Source organism: Entelurus aequoreus, linkage group LG18 (assembly GCF_033978785.1).
Source record: "Entelurus aequoreus isolate RoL-2023_Sb linkage group LG18, RoL_Eaeq_v1.1, whole genome shotgun sequence".
Lineage (NCBI taxonomy): Eukaryota > Metazoa > Chordata > Actinopteri > Syngnathiformes > Syngnathidae > Entelurus > Entelurus aequoreus.
Window position 1 is genome coordinate 37730186 of NC_084748.1, and position 16290 is coordinate 37746475.

Below are 16290 nucleotides of genomic sequence, written 5' to 3' on the forward strand. Positions count from 1 at the left end.
TGGAGTCACGGCACGGCGCAATCAAACTAAGAGTGAAAGAGAGAGCTGTGACCGACGCAGCAGGCCCCCCACCACCCAAACAACAGAAGCTGGACTTTCGTGCAAAAGCGTTAAGTGGGGGGGAGTTAAAGAAGTTGGTCGGGCAGTATGTTGTCAAGGAAATGCTGCCCTCGGTTTGTGCCATAATAAACAAGATCCCGACTACGATGAACGCGGACTTGCCTCACAGAACATCCTTTTCGTCTTACCTGGAGATGAAGTATGCACAGATGGAGAGCAACCTGAAAGCCATATCACCTCGCCCTAGTCTGCAATATCAAAAACTACTTGGCTGGAAGTACTAGATAAAGGATGTACTATATGTACCCGCTCACTAATAATGGGTTAGATGACTTCAGATCCACTCAGGTTAAATCCCTCAGATATTAAGAACACCACTGTCCTATATGAAGGTTGCTTCCAAACATTTGACACTTGACATACAAGGAATATAACATAGATGTATTTTTTTTATAAATCAAATTAAACAAAATAAGTGTCAAGGAGTTAGAAAAGTGGTGTATGCAGTGGTGGTGTAGTTCAAACTGCCCTCTTGTCATTACAACACAGTTAAGCACATTTTCATGTTTGGATTAACAGTTTCACACTGATGGATGAGGGGCAGTGTGCCACGCGCAAGTGTGTTCACGCATGTATAAAACTGCATGCACGTCTATCCGATTCTGGACTCTCGCAGTTACAAGCTGACCATGTCCTGTCAATGACATCATGTTACTTAAGTTCGCCCAGCGGTCCAATCAGCTTCGAGTTACGGCTTGGCTCAGCCAATGATGTGCGTCACATCAGACCTAATCATATTCATAGATCCATTCCAACTGGGTCAGCATGACAATGGGATTTGTTTGCTTGGCCCAGTTGAGGATGACGAAAATCTCAAAATGTATGGTGAGAGACACATTTTGATATGAGCCCCAGAAAACCTGGAGCCCAATGCAAAGCTGAACTAACTGGGTTTTTATAACATAATATAACAAATTATGTTTTCAAATAGTGTCCCTAGCTCTATTAGACGCTTTGCCCCAATAACTGTGAATCCTGAGTGAGTTGTCTGCTTTTTATGTGGCTGTAATTACCTTTAATATGAATGATACCACCATATCTTTAATATTAAAAACACTGCCTGCAGAACCTTTAAGCTGTTTTCAGCAGAGTTATTTTTTTTTTACATTTAAAACACTTTATTGTGGTCTACACGACATGTCATGGTGGTTCTTTGGTCCAAATTGTGCACAGACTATCTTCAAGCCGCTTTTTGACTGTCACTTCTCTCCATCTTATTTAGCTCTCCTCCAGGCCAAGCCCCCTATTACTGCGTCTACACCCCGTCAGTCATGTGGTAGTTTTTAACTCTTCCGAGTCTATTGACAGATATGAGTTAGAAACTATATGCTCCTTTTTATTAGAAATGGTAACAGCGGAGGATGCATGTGCATGTACGAGCCAATCCGCCCCACAACAATAGCATAGAGAAAAATACGGATTTTATTTACTACAACTTTGGACTACAAGTGGATAAAAAATGTCAGACTCACGCAAGCCACTTTGGGTAGGCCTCTACCATACATGGAGGTATCCACTGACGTAAATAAGACAAAATATGGTACTAAAGTCTCAATTTCCAAACGGCTCGTGGGGAGCAAGTTTGCAAATTAGGCAAGATTGTTTTATAAATATCTCCGTCATGCCTCCATGGATTGATTTCCCATTTTCAGGACTAGCTGATTGTATTGTACCATTTGTCCCGGCAATGAATCTGCCTTCTAAGAACTCCGGCTTATTAGTGATTCCCATAGCCCAAAAATAGTCTGCGGGCTGTAGAGTGTTTTCTATTCGGGCTACAGTACTCTGGAAGGCCCTCCCAGTAACAGTTAGACATGCTACCTCAGTATCTTAAAACTCATTTGTATACGCTAGCCTTTAAATAGAGCCCCCTTTTAGACCAGTTGATCTGCAGTATATTTTCTGCTCTGCCCCCATTTCCAGTGTGGAGAGTTTATTAAGTGACCACAGATGACACGCTAGCTGTTCAAAGTCAGGACCCGGGGTGGACCGCTCATCTGTGCATCAGTTGGGGACGTCTCTGCGCTGCTGACTTGTCTCCACTCAAGATGATCCCCTGCTGGCCCCACTATGGACTGGACTCTCACTCTATTAACTAGATCCACTCGACTCTGCGGTCCCCTCCAAGGTTTCTCATTGGCGTTGAGTTTTTTCTTGCCCTGATGTGGGATCTGAGCCGAAGATGTCATTGTGGCTTGTGCAGCTCTTTGAGACACTTGTAATTAAGGGCTATATAAATAAACTTTGATTGATTGATTGATCCCAAATGCAAAATAACTGAATAATTAATTAATAAGTGATTTGCTCTGTGTGGTGACATAAATAAATATTTACAAAATATTTCTGTGTGAATAACTCATTTTGCAACGTATATATCTGAGACTTATAGTTCGGTGTGGCTAATATATGTAAAAATATGTTTTTCTTCTAAAACTTAGTGGGTGCGGCTTATATGCCGGTGTGCTCTATGGTCTGGAAAGTACAATGTATTGTTTGTGGGACAGCTCGGTTGTAGAATTTGTTGAAATATTCGGAAAGATTGACAAGTCGAATGCATGTATTGGGCAAGTTGACTAAATACTGTAAGCATCACTTCATTCCTTCTAAGACTTCACTGAATTTCTTAATTTCATTGATTTTTTTCAATTTCAACATCCAATCCTTTTAGTTGTCCAGCTCGGGTGCTAGCATACAAAACAGTCAGCATGACGCTGAATGACATTCGTCCATGAATGACATATAAAGGGTGCGTAGGCCGCACGCGGCCGTTACCTTGGTCAAGGTTAGGAGCGTTTGCAACAATCTGTTGTATCTTTTCATTATACTAAATCTTTTTAAACCATTGTCCTTATTACACCGCTACTAGGACAGCTGTTAAAAACCAAACGATCCGCATCACTGTTGTTATGTTAACCTCAGCTGACTTCAGGCATCTGACTAATTTTACATGGAACTCTGTTAGGGCTCATAAAAAGGCTACCAAATTAAAACAAGGTTGTCGCTAGTTGGAAAAATCCAAGCCTCTCTCTTTACTGCAGCATTTTTCCAGACTCAACCCGCCCGTGATATAGAAAATGATGTAGAATCTCAATTAAACCTAATGTGAGCCGACTTCCTCTCTGAATATAAAGTATTGAATGAGGCTCTGTCAAGTATCCATGCCGGAAAAGTAAATCAGTCCAACAGCTGTGGGGCTGAACCCTCTCAATGACACGGGGGGCAGTCGGGAAGTGACGGGATAAGTTATGAATAAAGGAGGGAGAGCAGAGAGGTGAGCAGATGAGAGGTGGGAGAAAGGGAGGAAGGTAGGTGAGAGGGAAGGAGAGACAGTAAAATGCTGCCGTCACTTAAACTCTAAAATGAAAGATCGATGAGCTTATTTAAATGTGCTCCCTGAGACGAGGGTTGGCTCATATAAAGCCTTGCATTTATGAGGGTGTGGGCATCGATTGACTGCGAGACAGCGAGAGCGGGAGAGAAAGGGAGCGATAGAGTGACGGCAGATCAGTGTGATCAACCTTTACTCATGAATTTCATCCAGCGCCACGTAAAATAAAACGTCCTAATAAATGCTGGTAATGAGGGGGTCGGAATGTGGAAAAAAATCTACAGCTTTTGATTGGCCTGCCAACACAGTCTATCAAATCAATAACACCACCAACCCACCAGGGGTCCCATCTTCGATCCGCTTGGATGAATTTAAATTCAACGCTCCAAACACACAAAAGCCGTGGTATGCAGTATCCTACATGAGGATGCATTGGTTGCACCAATTCAAAACCTGTTTATTCCACATGTTTTTTTGGGTTTTTTTTACATTTGAGCAGCCGCAGAAGTTGTAATTCAAAGACAGAAAATCAGGTCACATTATTCAACAAGTTGGTGTACCTTTTAACAAGATGTAATCCAAATGGACACACGAAACATGTACGGACTGTGTCAATGTTGCTCTAACAACACCCAGTATGCCTTTGTATTGGCTTTTCATTTAGTGGTGGTTTTTAAAGGTTCTCAAATGGTTTCAACCTGGGACCAACATGTTTTAATAGTTATGAAGTCGAAGCAAACGTATTTGCTTTTTTAAAATAGACTATCATTTAAAACATTAATACACAGAATTACCAGTCCAAAGAGTGTTTTTAGGACTGTATTAAGGCATGAACTGCAACATGATGATTGCATGCATACAAATAATTCATCAATTAAAATTACAAAACCCAAAACCAGTGAAGTTGGCACGTTGTGTAAATCGTAAATAAAAACAAAATACAATAATTTGCAAATCCTTTTCAACCTACATTCAATTGAATGACTACAAATACAAGATACTTAACGTTCGAACTGGAAACCGTTGTTATTTTTTTTGCAAATATTAGCTCATTTGGAATTTGATGCCTGCAACATGTTTCAAAAAAGCTGGCACAAGTGGCAAAAAAGACTGAGAAAGTTGAGGAATGCTCATCAAACACTTATTTGGAACATCCCACGGGTGAACAGGCTAATTGGCAACAGGTGGGTGCCATGATTGGGTATAAAAGCAGCTTCCATGAAATGCTCAGTCATTCACAAACAAGTATAGAGCGAGGGTTACTACTTTGTGAACAAATGCGTGAGCAAATTCTCAAGCAGTTTAAGAACAACATTTCTCAACAAACAAGGAATTTAGGGATTTCACCATCTACAGTCCGTAATATGTGAAGTGAAGTGAATTATATTTATATAGCGCTTTTCTCTAGTGACTCAAAGGGATTTTACAGAGTGAACCCCAATATCTAAGTTACATTTAAACCAGTGTGGGTGGCACTGGGAGCAGGTGGTAAAGTGTCTTGCCCAAGGACACAACGGCAGTGACTAGGATGGCGGAAGCGGGGATCGAACCTGCAACCCTCAAGTTACCGGCACGGCCACTCTACCAACCGAGCTATATCGCCCCAATATCATCAAAAGTTTCAGAGAATCTGGAGAAATCACTGCACATAAGCGATGATATTACAGACCTTCGATCCCTCAGGCGGTACTGCATCAAAAAGCGACATCAGTGTGTAAAGGATATCACCGCATGGGCTCAGGAACACTTCAGAAAACTACCGTCAGTAACTACAGTTTGTCGCTACATCAATAAGTGCAAGTTAAAATTATACTATGCAAAGTGAAAGCCATTTATCAACAACACCCAGAAAAGCCACCGGCTTCGCTGGGCCCAAGCTCATCTAAGATGGACTGATGCAAAGTGCAAAAGTGTTCTTTGGTCTGACGAGTCCACATTTCAAATTGTTTTTGGAAACTGTGGACGTCTTGTCCTCCAGAACAAAGAGGAAAAGAACCATCCGGATTGTTATAGACAAAAAGTTCAAAAGCCAGCATCTGTGATGGTATGGGGGTGTATTAGTGCATGGGTAAATTACACATCTGTGAAGGCATCATTAATGCTGAAAGGTACACACAGGTTTTGGAGCAACATATGTTGCCATCCAAGCAACGTTATCATGGACGCCCCTGCTTATTTCAGCAAGACAATGCCAAGCCATGTGTTACAACAGCGTGGCTTCATAGTAAAAGAGTACAGATACTAGACTGGCCTGCCTGGAGTCCAGACCTGTCTGCCATTGAAAATGTGTGGTGCATTATGAAGCCTAAAATACCACAACGAAGACCCCGGACTGTTGAACAACTTAAGCTGTACATCAAGCAAGAATGGTAAAGAATTCCACCTGAAAAGCTTCAAAAAGTGGTTTCCTCAGTTCCCAAACGTTTACTGAGTGTTGTTAAAAGGAAAGGTCATGTAACACAGTGGTAAAAATGCCCCTGTGCCAACTTTTATGCTATGTGTTGCGGCCATTAAATTCTAAGTTAGATTATGTGCAAAAAAAAAATTTTCTCAGTCCGAACATTAAATATCTTGTCTTTGCAGTTTATTCAATTGAATAGAAGTTGAAAAGGATATGCAAATCATTGTATTCTGTTTTTATTTACGATTTACACAACATGCCAACTTCACTGGTTTTGGGTTTTGAAGACATACAAATTTCAAAAAATGTGTATTTCACTCATAACTGCAATGAGTTTATACTAGGAGTGAAGCGGTTCACAAAATCCACGGTTGGGATCTTATCAAAGATTGTGGTTACGGTTTTCAGATGGTTGCGGGGACATTGTTGTTGTTGTTGTTGTTATTACAACCTAGAATACCATGAATCCAAATAATGCAGCATTACTATTTTTTCATTAATTATGTAATTTAAAGTTAGAGCGCTGCCAAGATTTGGTGTTTGCAATCCGGTAGATCTCCTTCCATGCACTTTTGTCTGAGCTCCATACTTGGTAACCACACCATTAATGTTTGGGGCAAGGTTGTTTGACTCCTTTGCACTAATTTCACAACTGAGATAATGACACAATTGTAGATGTTGATTTTGGCGCGGTTTATAGTTTTAATAAGGTTTTTGTTGAGCGACCACCTCCTCATCATCCTTTCGACATCCAGCAAAAAGCTTCAATATTTTATATGCACACATAAAAAACACCATCCAGGAGATTCAGTAGACAAGGGCAATGTTCGGACATTACCCTGGATTCTTTCGGAGAATCGTTATGTTTCCAACACAAATGCCTCTACAACTCCTGCTTCTCCTTCCCCTCACTTTGGCAATGTGCATGCCTATGATAAAAGGCCTACTGAAATGAATTTTTTTTTATTTAAACGGGGATAGCAGATCCATTCTATGTGTCATACTTGATCATTTCGCGATATTGCCATATTTTTGCTGAAAGGATTTAGTATAGAACAACGATGATAAAGTTCGCAACTTTTGGTCTCTGATAAAAAAAAGCCTTGCCCCTACCGGAGGTAGCGTGACGTCACAGGAGGAAGGGCTGCTCACATTTCCCCATTGTTTTCAATGCAGCTAGAGAGATTCGGACCGAGAAAGCGACGATTACCCCATTAATTTGAACGAGGATGAAAGATTCGTGGATGAGGAATGTGAGAGTGAAGGACTAGCGTGCGGTGCAAGACGTATCTTTTTTCGCTCTGACCGTAACTTAGGTACAAGGGTTCATTGGATTCCACACTCTCTCCTTTTTCTACTGTGGATCAAGGATTTGTATTTTAAACCACCTCGGATACTATATCTTCTTGAAAATGAGAGTCGAGAACGCGAAATAGACATTCACAGTGACTTTTATCTCCACGACAATACATCGGTGAAGCTCTTTAGCTACGGAGGTAACGTGATAGCATCGGGCTTAAATGCAAATAGAAACAAAATAAATAAACCCCTGACTGGAAGGATAGACAGAAAATCAACAATACTATTAAACCATGGACATGTAAATACACGGTTAATGCTTTCCAGGCTGGCGAAGCTTAACAATGCTGTTGCTAACGATGCCATTGAAGCTAAATTAGCAACGGGACCTCACAGAGCTATGCCAAAAACATTAGCTATCCACCTACGCCAGCCAGCCCTCATCTGCTCATCAACACCCGTGTTCACCTGCGTTACAGCGATCGACGGAGCGACGAAAGACTTCACCCGATCATAGATGCGGTCGGCGGCCCGGAGACGGAGGAAGTCAAGGTGAGGTCGCCGGCTAGCGCGTCTGCTATCCATCTCAAAATCCTCCTGGTTGTGTTGCTGTAGTCCGCCGCTACCCACCTACAACTTTCTTCTTTGCAGTCTTCATTGTTCATTAAACAAATTGCAAAAGATTTACCAACACAGATGTCCAGAATACTGTGGAATTTTGAGATGAAAACAGAGCTTTTTGTATTGGATTCAATGGGGCCGAATACTTCCGTTTCAACGATTGACGTCACGCGCATACGTCATCATATATAGACGTTTTCAACCGGAAGTTTAGCGGGAAATTTAAAATTGCACTTTATAAGTTAACCCGGCCGTATTGGCATGTGTTGCAATGTTAAGATTTCATCATTGATATATAAACTATCAGACTGCGTGGTCGGTAGTAGTGGGTTTCAGTAGGCCTTTAAAGGCCTACTGAAATGAATTTTTTTTATTTAAACGGGGATAGCAGATCTATTCTATGTGTCATACTTGATCATTTCGCGATATTGCCATATTTTTGCTGAAAGGATTTAGTATAGAACAACGACGATAAAGATTGCAACTTTTGGTATCTGATAAAAAAAAGGCTTGCACCTACCGGAAGTAGCGTGACGTAGTCAGTTGAACATATACGCAAAGTTCCCTATTGTTTACAATGATGGCCGCATGAAGTGAGAGAGATTCGGACCGAGAAAGCGACAATTTCCCCATTAATTTGAGCGAGGATGAAAGATTTGTGGATGAGTAAAGTGCAAGTGAAGGACTAGTGGGGAGTTGAAGCTATTCAGATAGGGAAGATGCTGTGAGAGCCGAGGGTGACCTGATATTCAGCTGGGAATGACTACAACAGTAAATAAACACAAGACATATATATACTCTATTAGCCACAACACAACCAGGCTTATATTTAATATGCCACAAATTAATCCTGCATAAAAACACCTGCGTGTTTGTTATGCTAGCTCCTAGCTCCTCTGCTAGCTCCTAGCTCCATAGAACACGCCAATACAATTCAAACACCTGATCAACACACACAATCACTCAGCCCAAAAGACCGTTTACCTAACCCAAGGTTCATAAAGCTTATATATTTTTAAAAAGTTACGTACGTGACGCGCACATACGGTCAAGTTATCGAATGTTTAGCAGCCAAGGCTGCATACTCACGGTACCTGATATTCAGCTGGGAATGACTACAACAGTAAATAAACACAAGACATATATATACTCTATTAGCCACAACACAACCAGGCTTATATTTAATATGCCACAAATTAATCCTGCATAATAACACCTGCGTGTTTGTTATGCTAGCTCCTAGCTCCTCTGCTAGCTCCTAGCTCCATAGAACACGCCAATACAATTCAAACACCTGATCAACACACACAATCACTCAGCCCAAAAGACCGTTCACCTAACCCAAGGTTCATAAAGCTTATATATTTTTAAAAAGTTAGTACGTGACGCGCACGTACGGTACGGTACGTGTTATGCTAGCTCCTAGCTCCTCTGCTAGCTCCTAGCTCCATAGAACACGCCAATACAATTCAAACACATGATCAACACACACAATCACTCAGCCCAAAAGACCGTTCACCTAACCCAAGGTTCATAAAGCTTATATATTTTAAAAAAGTTACGTACATACGCAAAAAAAAGCCAAAGCTGCATACTCACAGTAGCACGTCTGCGTCTTTGTCATCCAAATCAAAGTAATCCTGGTAAGAGTCTGTGTTGTCCCAGTTCTCTACAGGCGTCTGTGTATCCAAATCAAAAGTCCTCCTGGTTAGAGTCTCTGTTATCCGAGTTCTTCCATCTTGACTGCATCTTTCGGGAATGTAAACAAAGAAGCGCCGGCTGTGTACTGTTGTGGCTGACTACGTTCGAAAAATACGTCCATTTCGCACCGACAACTTTCTTCTTTGCTTGCTTGGCTTCCTTCTCCATAATGCAATGAACATGATTGAAACAGATTCACGAACACAGATGTCCAGAATACTGTGGAATTATGAAATGAAAACAGAGCATTTTCGTATCGGCTTCAATGTGGAAGGCATACCCGTGTTCGCCGGGCTACGTCACGCGCATACGTCATCCGCAGAGGCGTTTCGAACCGGAAGTTTAGCGGCAAATTTAAAATGTCACTTTATAAGTTAACCCGGCCGTATTGGCATGTGTTATAATGTTAAGATTTCATCATTGATATATAAACTATCAGACTGCGTGGTCGGTAGTAGTGGGTTTCAGTAGGCCTTTAAGCTGAGTAGTAAAAAGAAGAAAAAACATGTGACCCAACCGAGTCAGGTCAACCGAACCTTTCACAATTTGTTTCATAAACTGTTCCATTCCTAGTTTATGCCAGGCAGAAAGATGACTAAAATAGTGCCTGATTTTACTTCTAAATAAGGAAAACAAGTCAGACATCGATTGTACATTGCTTTATTTTAAAAATAGTACCTTTGGATTAGCCATCTACAACCACCCAAGAAAGATAGATCCACAATGGACTTTTAGGTGCAGACCCACAAATTGAGAATCCCTGCTCTAAATCTCCAAATCCAAGTCTGCTCAACATTATATGGTCAGTAATTATAGCTAGCATCAATTATAAAAGGGAAGTAGACATTAATACAGATTAGTTTTTGTCTGCAGTCATGTTGATAGTCTCTATGAATGTGTCACTGTTGCATTCACAAAGTAAAATTGCATTCACAAAGTAAAAATAGCTTGTAAGTTACATACATTATTAACGTGTATTGTTAATAATTGCTAACGTAGCTAAAACAAAACATCCTCCAGCAGCCAAACATAAGTCGAGTGTGTCAGATGCAATTTTTCTTCGAAACAAACATTGAACCGTCCTCATTTTATTGATTTTTGTGCATGTTTTGTCACTGCTGGTAAAGTTGCACTTGTGGGTGTGTGCTGTGTGTGCCGCCACACGGTACCTCTCCAGCCTACTCACCTCCTCCTACTCAACTTGCAGGATGGAGGGATGAATATTGGTATGGAAAAAAGAAGGTACATACTAGTGTTATCCCGATACCAATATTTTGGTAGCGGTACCAAAATTATTTTGGTACTTTTCGGTACTTTTCTATATAAAGGGTACCATAAAAAAGGTCATTATTGGCTTAATTTTAACAAAAAAATCTTAGGGTACATTAAACACGTTTCTTATTACAAGTTTGTCCTTAAATAAAATAGTGAACATACAAGACAACTTGTCTTTTAGTAGTAAGTAAACAAACAAAGGCTCCTAAATTAGTCTGCTGACGTATGCAGTAACATATGGTGTCATTTACCATTCTATTATTTTGTCAACATTATTAAGGACAAGTGGTAGAAAATGAATTATTAATCTACTTGTTCATTTACTGTTATTATCTGCTTACTTTCTCTTTTAACATGTTCTGTCTACACTTCTGTTATAATGTAATAATCATTTATACTTCTGTTGTTTGGATGCTTTACATTAGTTTTGGATGATACCACAAATTTGGGTATCAATCCGATACCAAGTAGTTACAGGATCATACATTGGTCATATTCAAAGTCCTCATGTGTCCAGGGACATATTTCCTGACTTTATAAACATAATATGAATTATTTTTTTTAAACGAAAGAAGATGTTGTGATGCCAAAAAATATTGACATAATCATAGTAGTATTGACTAGATACGTGCCTGTACTTGGTATCATTACAGTGGATGTCAGATGTAGATCCACCCATGGCGTTTGTTTACATTTTGACGCCGGTGAGCTACGGTGTGTAGTGAAGCATGTTTAGGTATTCCTCGTCCTGCAGGGATGATACTTGTAAGAAACTTACTTTGTCGCCATGGAGGCGAGGACTAGTGATTTGGAAGTAGCTACAACACTGCCGACGGCGGATGGACGTTAGCCGCTAGCTAGCCATGTCTTAAAGCACCTCTTCCTGAGGGCGTTTCAGTGTTATAACTTCACCTTTATTGTCAGTTTTTAAGACAAAATGCGTCCGTTCTCCCTTTTCTGTCTACACACTGTGTCTGCTTGTAAGTACTCCGTGATTGTGCGCTACCGAACATGCTCCTCTGCTCGTAAAACCAGCAATGACACGACGTGACGACGAAGGGGTATACTATACGGTATACCCTGCACTATACCGCCTCTTTTCAGAGGCGGTATAGTACCGAATATGATTCATTAGTGTCGCGGTACTATACTAATACCGGTATACCGTACAATCCTGGTACATCCACAAAAGGGGTGTTGACACAACAGGCGTCATCAATTAAACCGAAACCCCCGTTTTTGCAAATGACCGCCAGTGCCACTCCCCACCCACGTTTCTAGTCACTCCAGTGCCATACCTTCCCCCTTCTCCTCGTTACTCTTGCCTTATGTTGTTTCTTTCACATTTGCTACTTTCTAACACACGCATTCTCCGAACGTTCACAAATAGCTCACCCCCCCCCACCACCGCCACATCTCACACATTCCTCCCACCCCTCCTCCTCTTCATAACCCCACATCTCAGCCTTAGATTTTGCCCACCACACACCATCTGTGACCCAGAGAACACTTGTGTGTTGACACCAGCCTGACCTTTTTTCTTTGCCTTTGTTTGTTCTGGCTTTTAGACATAGAGTCCCATGATGATACACACACACACACACACACACACACACATAGATGACGACTTTTAAGTTAACAGACAACAAAGGTGAAAGACAAAGCACATCGGCAACTCGTTGCAACATAACCCTCTTATTTCACAAAACTGGGACAAGGGACTAACATGGGCAAACTCAATTAACACACAGGTGTCACTTGTTTGTGTTTTAGCGCCAAATCAGGGTCTGGCAGTTAAGGAGGTCATTGACATATTAGGGGGGGGACACTTTCCCCATGCAGACACACAATAGCTTAAGGCTGGGATGGTAGAGCAACCGGACAAAAACTTGAGGGCTACCAGTAGGAATCCAGCTTTTGCCATGATAGTCACTGCCCTTGTGTCCTTGGGCAAGACACTTTGCCCACCTTGCGCCCAGTGCCTCCCAAATGTAGCTTAAAAATGTAGATAATGGGTTTATCCATGTAAAAGTGCTATATAAATATGATTCACTAATCCTACAGACATTGGTCTGCGTAACAACATAACGCACACTATGTTCCTTATCCCAGTGTTTTTCAACCACTGTGCCACGGCACATAGTGTGCCGTGGAATACAGTCTGATGTGCCGTGGGAGATTGTCATTTTACCTAATTGGGGTAAAAATATTTTTTGCAAACCAGTAATTGTAATCCGGAAATGTGCCATTGTTGAGTGTCTGTGCTGTGTAGAGCTTGGCAGAGTAACCGTGTAATACTCTTCCATATCAGTATGTGGCAGCAGGTAGCTAATTGCTTTATAAATGTCGGGAACATGGTTTGTCGTAATCATAATATGCGGGAGGCAGCGTGCAGGTAAAAAGGTATCTAACGCTTACACCAAAAATAAACAAAAGGCAAGTGCCGCTAAGAAAAAGGCATTGAAGCTCAGGGATGGTTATGCAAAACGAAACTAAAACTGAACTGGCTGAAAAGTAAACAAAAACAGAATGCTGGACGACAGCAAAGACTTACAGCGCGTGGAGCAGACGGCGTCCACAAAGTACATCCGTACATGACATGACAATCAACAATGTCCCCGCAAAGAAGGATAGCGTCCGCACAACTTAAATAAGGAAGACATGAAACTGCTACAGGAAAAGCCACCAAAATAAGAGCGCGAGACAATAACTAAAACACTACACACAGGAAAACAGCAAAAAAAACTCCAAATAAGTCACGGTGTGATGTTACAGGTGGTGATAGTACACCTACTTTGAGACAAGCGCTATAGCGATGCATGGTTGGTTATGGTTTGAATTCATATCCAACAATTGCGAAAACAACTTTTTAGTGTCAATATCTGCTACTGAGTTTCATTTTTCAATGATTTCTGCTGGTTGTGTGCCTTGGGATTTTTTCATTGAGAAAAATGTGCCTTAGCTCAGAAAAGGTTGAAAAACACTGCCTTATCCAGCTTGATTTAATGTTAAAAAACGAATCAAACATTAGCATTGTAAAAAAAACAAAAAAAAAAACTTGAATCAGCCCTTTGCTTGATCAACAATTCCCCAGTTGGCATGTTGGTTTACCTTGGCCGTGCAACATGTGGCAGCTGCCGGCGAGAAGGAGCAGCAGTGGCAGAGGCAACCTCCGGCTCGTCAGCATCATCCCGCAGAATTCTCCCACGAACCCTGGGAACCGGCAAAATCCCAACATGCAGAAATAGTGTCTCCTTGTAAAGTGAGCCCACAAAAAAACGACAGCTTCCAGCAGCCTCTGTGTTGCAAAGTCAAGCTTTTAGAGCAGGAGGGACCGGAGCAGGCAAGCGGTGCCTTCACGGCTCGAGCACCCGGCGTTGTGGACGTGCTGCGGGGGAGCCTGCTGTGTGTTCCATCGCTCGGCCGGTGCACCTCTCTTCCATTCGAATTAATACATCCGAGTACGCGGTTTAGACTTTACTCGCTCCCACTTTGTCCGAGCTCACCGCGGATTCGTCCCGCCGAACACTTCGCTTTGAAGATGGGCGGCAATAAAAGACGTGAATTCGGGTAATGAATTCAGTGACTAGTACTTTCAAGTGTCGCCATGGAGATGTTATCACTTATCCTGGTAGTTAGTTGTCCTAACTAGTAATCCACTCTGGTTAGCTTGTTCAGCTAGTGGGCGCGAGACGGGGGACACTCTTCCCCGAAAATGGCTCGCCTTTCCCGGATACGTGCTGGGGGCACCACCGGTGGCACAACAGGTTAGCAAAAAAAAAAAATTTTTTTTTTTAGTTTGAGCTCTGACACTCTTGAATGTAATAGTGTAGCTTTTAGTTGGTGATATGAAGAGTTTGCAGGGAAAAAAAGCATCAAAAAGTTCGTTTTCAAACGAGCTCACTGCGTCACGCCGCCGTGTGAGCCCGGGAAACGTTAACCGTCCTCCCGCGGTAGTCCGTTGAAAAGCGACCGCTGGGGACGGGGGGAGGAAAAAAGAAAGTCCGGGTACTCTTGTAAGCGGTGTTTGGTCCCCGAAGTTGGCGGGTGTTATCCTCGCTTCAGCACCCTGTTGAGGCTCAGGAAGCCGACCGACTGAAGCCTCCTAGTCCCCGGCGAACGAACACCTGCGAGGCGGGCACGAGAAAGAGAGAGGGGGTGGGGGGGCTCCGTTTTCTTTCCGCGTTCAATCCATGCTTAGAATGAGCCAACATGGATTTTTTTTTTTACCAATTTAGGTATACTTTCTCCATTTTTTAATGCACGTCCAAGGTTCTCTCTCGTCCAGTCAGCCTTCCCTGACTTAACTGGTGGTTATCTTTCACTCCATCTATCCTCAACTCAAAAACTTCGGTTCAGTAGCATCCCTCGTCGCTGATTGGTCCACAGCGGAGCCTGCCGTGTTCCTATTGGACAGTCTGAATTGGGGGGCGGGAAGCCAAATAAAAGATGATAGAAAAAAAGAAAAAACAGTCAATAGATTAGGAACTATAGAGGCCCGTTTCTGACACTAAAACAACAAAATACCTCAATAGTAAGTCATAATTACGACGTATTATATCATAATTATAACTTTCTTATGTCATAAATTCGACTTTTTATCTCATCATTTCGACTTTATCTAATAATTTCGATTTTTTTATCTCATAATTCTGATTTATAATAATATAGGAGTATTTCTTTGTGGCGGAAACAGGCTTCCATAGAAACAGGATTCCATATAGCTCGGTTGGTAGAGTGGCCGTGCCAGCAACTTGAGGGTTCCAGGTTCAAATCCCGCTTCCGCCGTCCTAGTCACTGCCGTTGTGTCCTTGGGCAAGACACTTTACCCACCTGCTCCCAGTGTCACCCACACTGGTTTAAATGTAACTTAGATAGTGGGTTTCACTATGTAAAGCGCTTTGAGTCACTAGAGAAAAGCACTATATAAATATAATTCACTTCACTTCACATATAATTATGAGATTAAAGAATGTCATAATTATAAGATAAGACACAATTATGAGATAGAAAAAATACAAATTATGAGATCGAAACCATGAGATTAAAACGTTATAATTGTGAGATAAAAAGTCGAAATGATCAGATAAAATGTCATAATTGTGAGAATAAAAACTATATGATGGGATAAAACTGTTATGATCCGGTGTTGGGTCGTAGTTTATTTTGGGTTTTGAGTCACTTGTGGTTTAAGGTCTGTTTCAGCACCCCTGTTTTGTGTTATCTTGGTTGTCATGGGTGCTGATTGTTTTCGCCTGCATCTGATTAGTGTTCGGTAATCACACCTGTTCCCGGGCACTAATCAGAGAGCTAATTAGTCCTGCCTTTTCCCATCACTCAGTCTGGTGCTTTTGTTTGCTTTATGCAACTGTCACGTTCATCCTTTGTGTTCCTTAAGCCAGTGTTTTTCAACCACTGTGCCGCGGCACACTAGTGTGCCGTGAGAGATTATGTCGTTTTACCTATTTGGGTTAAAAATATTTTTTGCAAACCAGTAATTATTGTATAGCGCTTTTCTACCTTCAAGGTACTCAAAGCGCTTTGA

At 41.7% G+C, this 16290-nt stretch overlaps 1 protein-coding gene across 2 annotated transcripts in view; it reads right to left on the reverse strand.

Moving 5' to 3' along the window:
• Positions 1–16290, reverse strand: part of LOC133634106 (protein sidekick-1-like) — a 962694-nt gene that overhangs the window by 729057 nt on the left and 217347 nt on the right. Inside the window, exons 8-9 of one of the 2 annotated variants that reach the window (XM_062027111.1) lie at positions 14976–15163; positions 13857–14872 (exon numbers count right to left, since the gene is read on the reverse strand). In XM_062027111.1, the coding sequence (XP_061883095.1) occupies positions 13857–13983 (127 nt within the window). In that variant the 5' untranslated portion in view covers positions 13984–14872; positions 14976–15163. Of the gene's footprint in view, positions 1–13856; positions 15164–16290 lie in introns of both variants that reach the window. The other variant, XM_062027112.1, reaches the window with a different exon arrangement.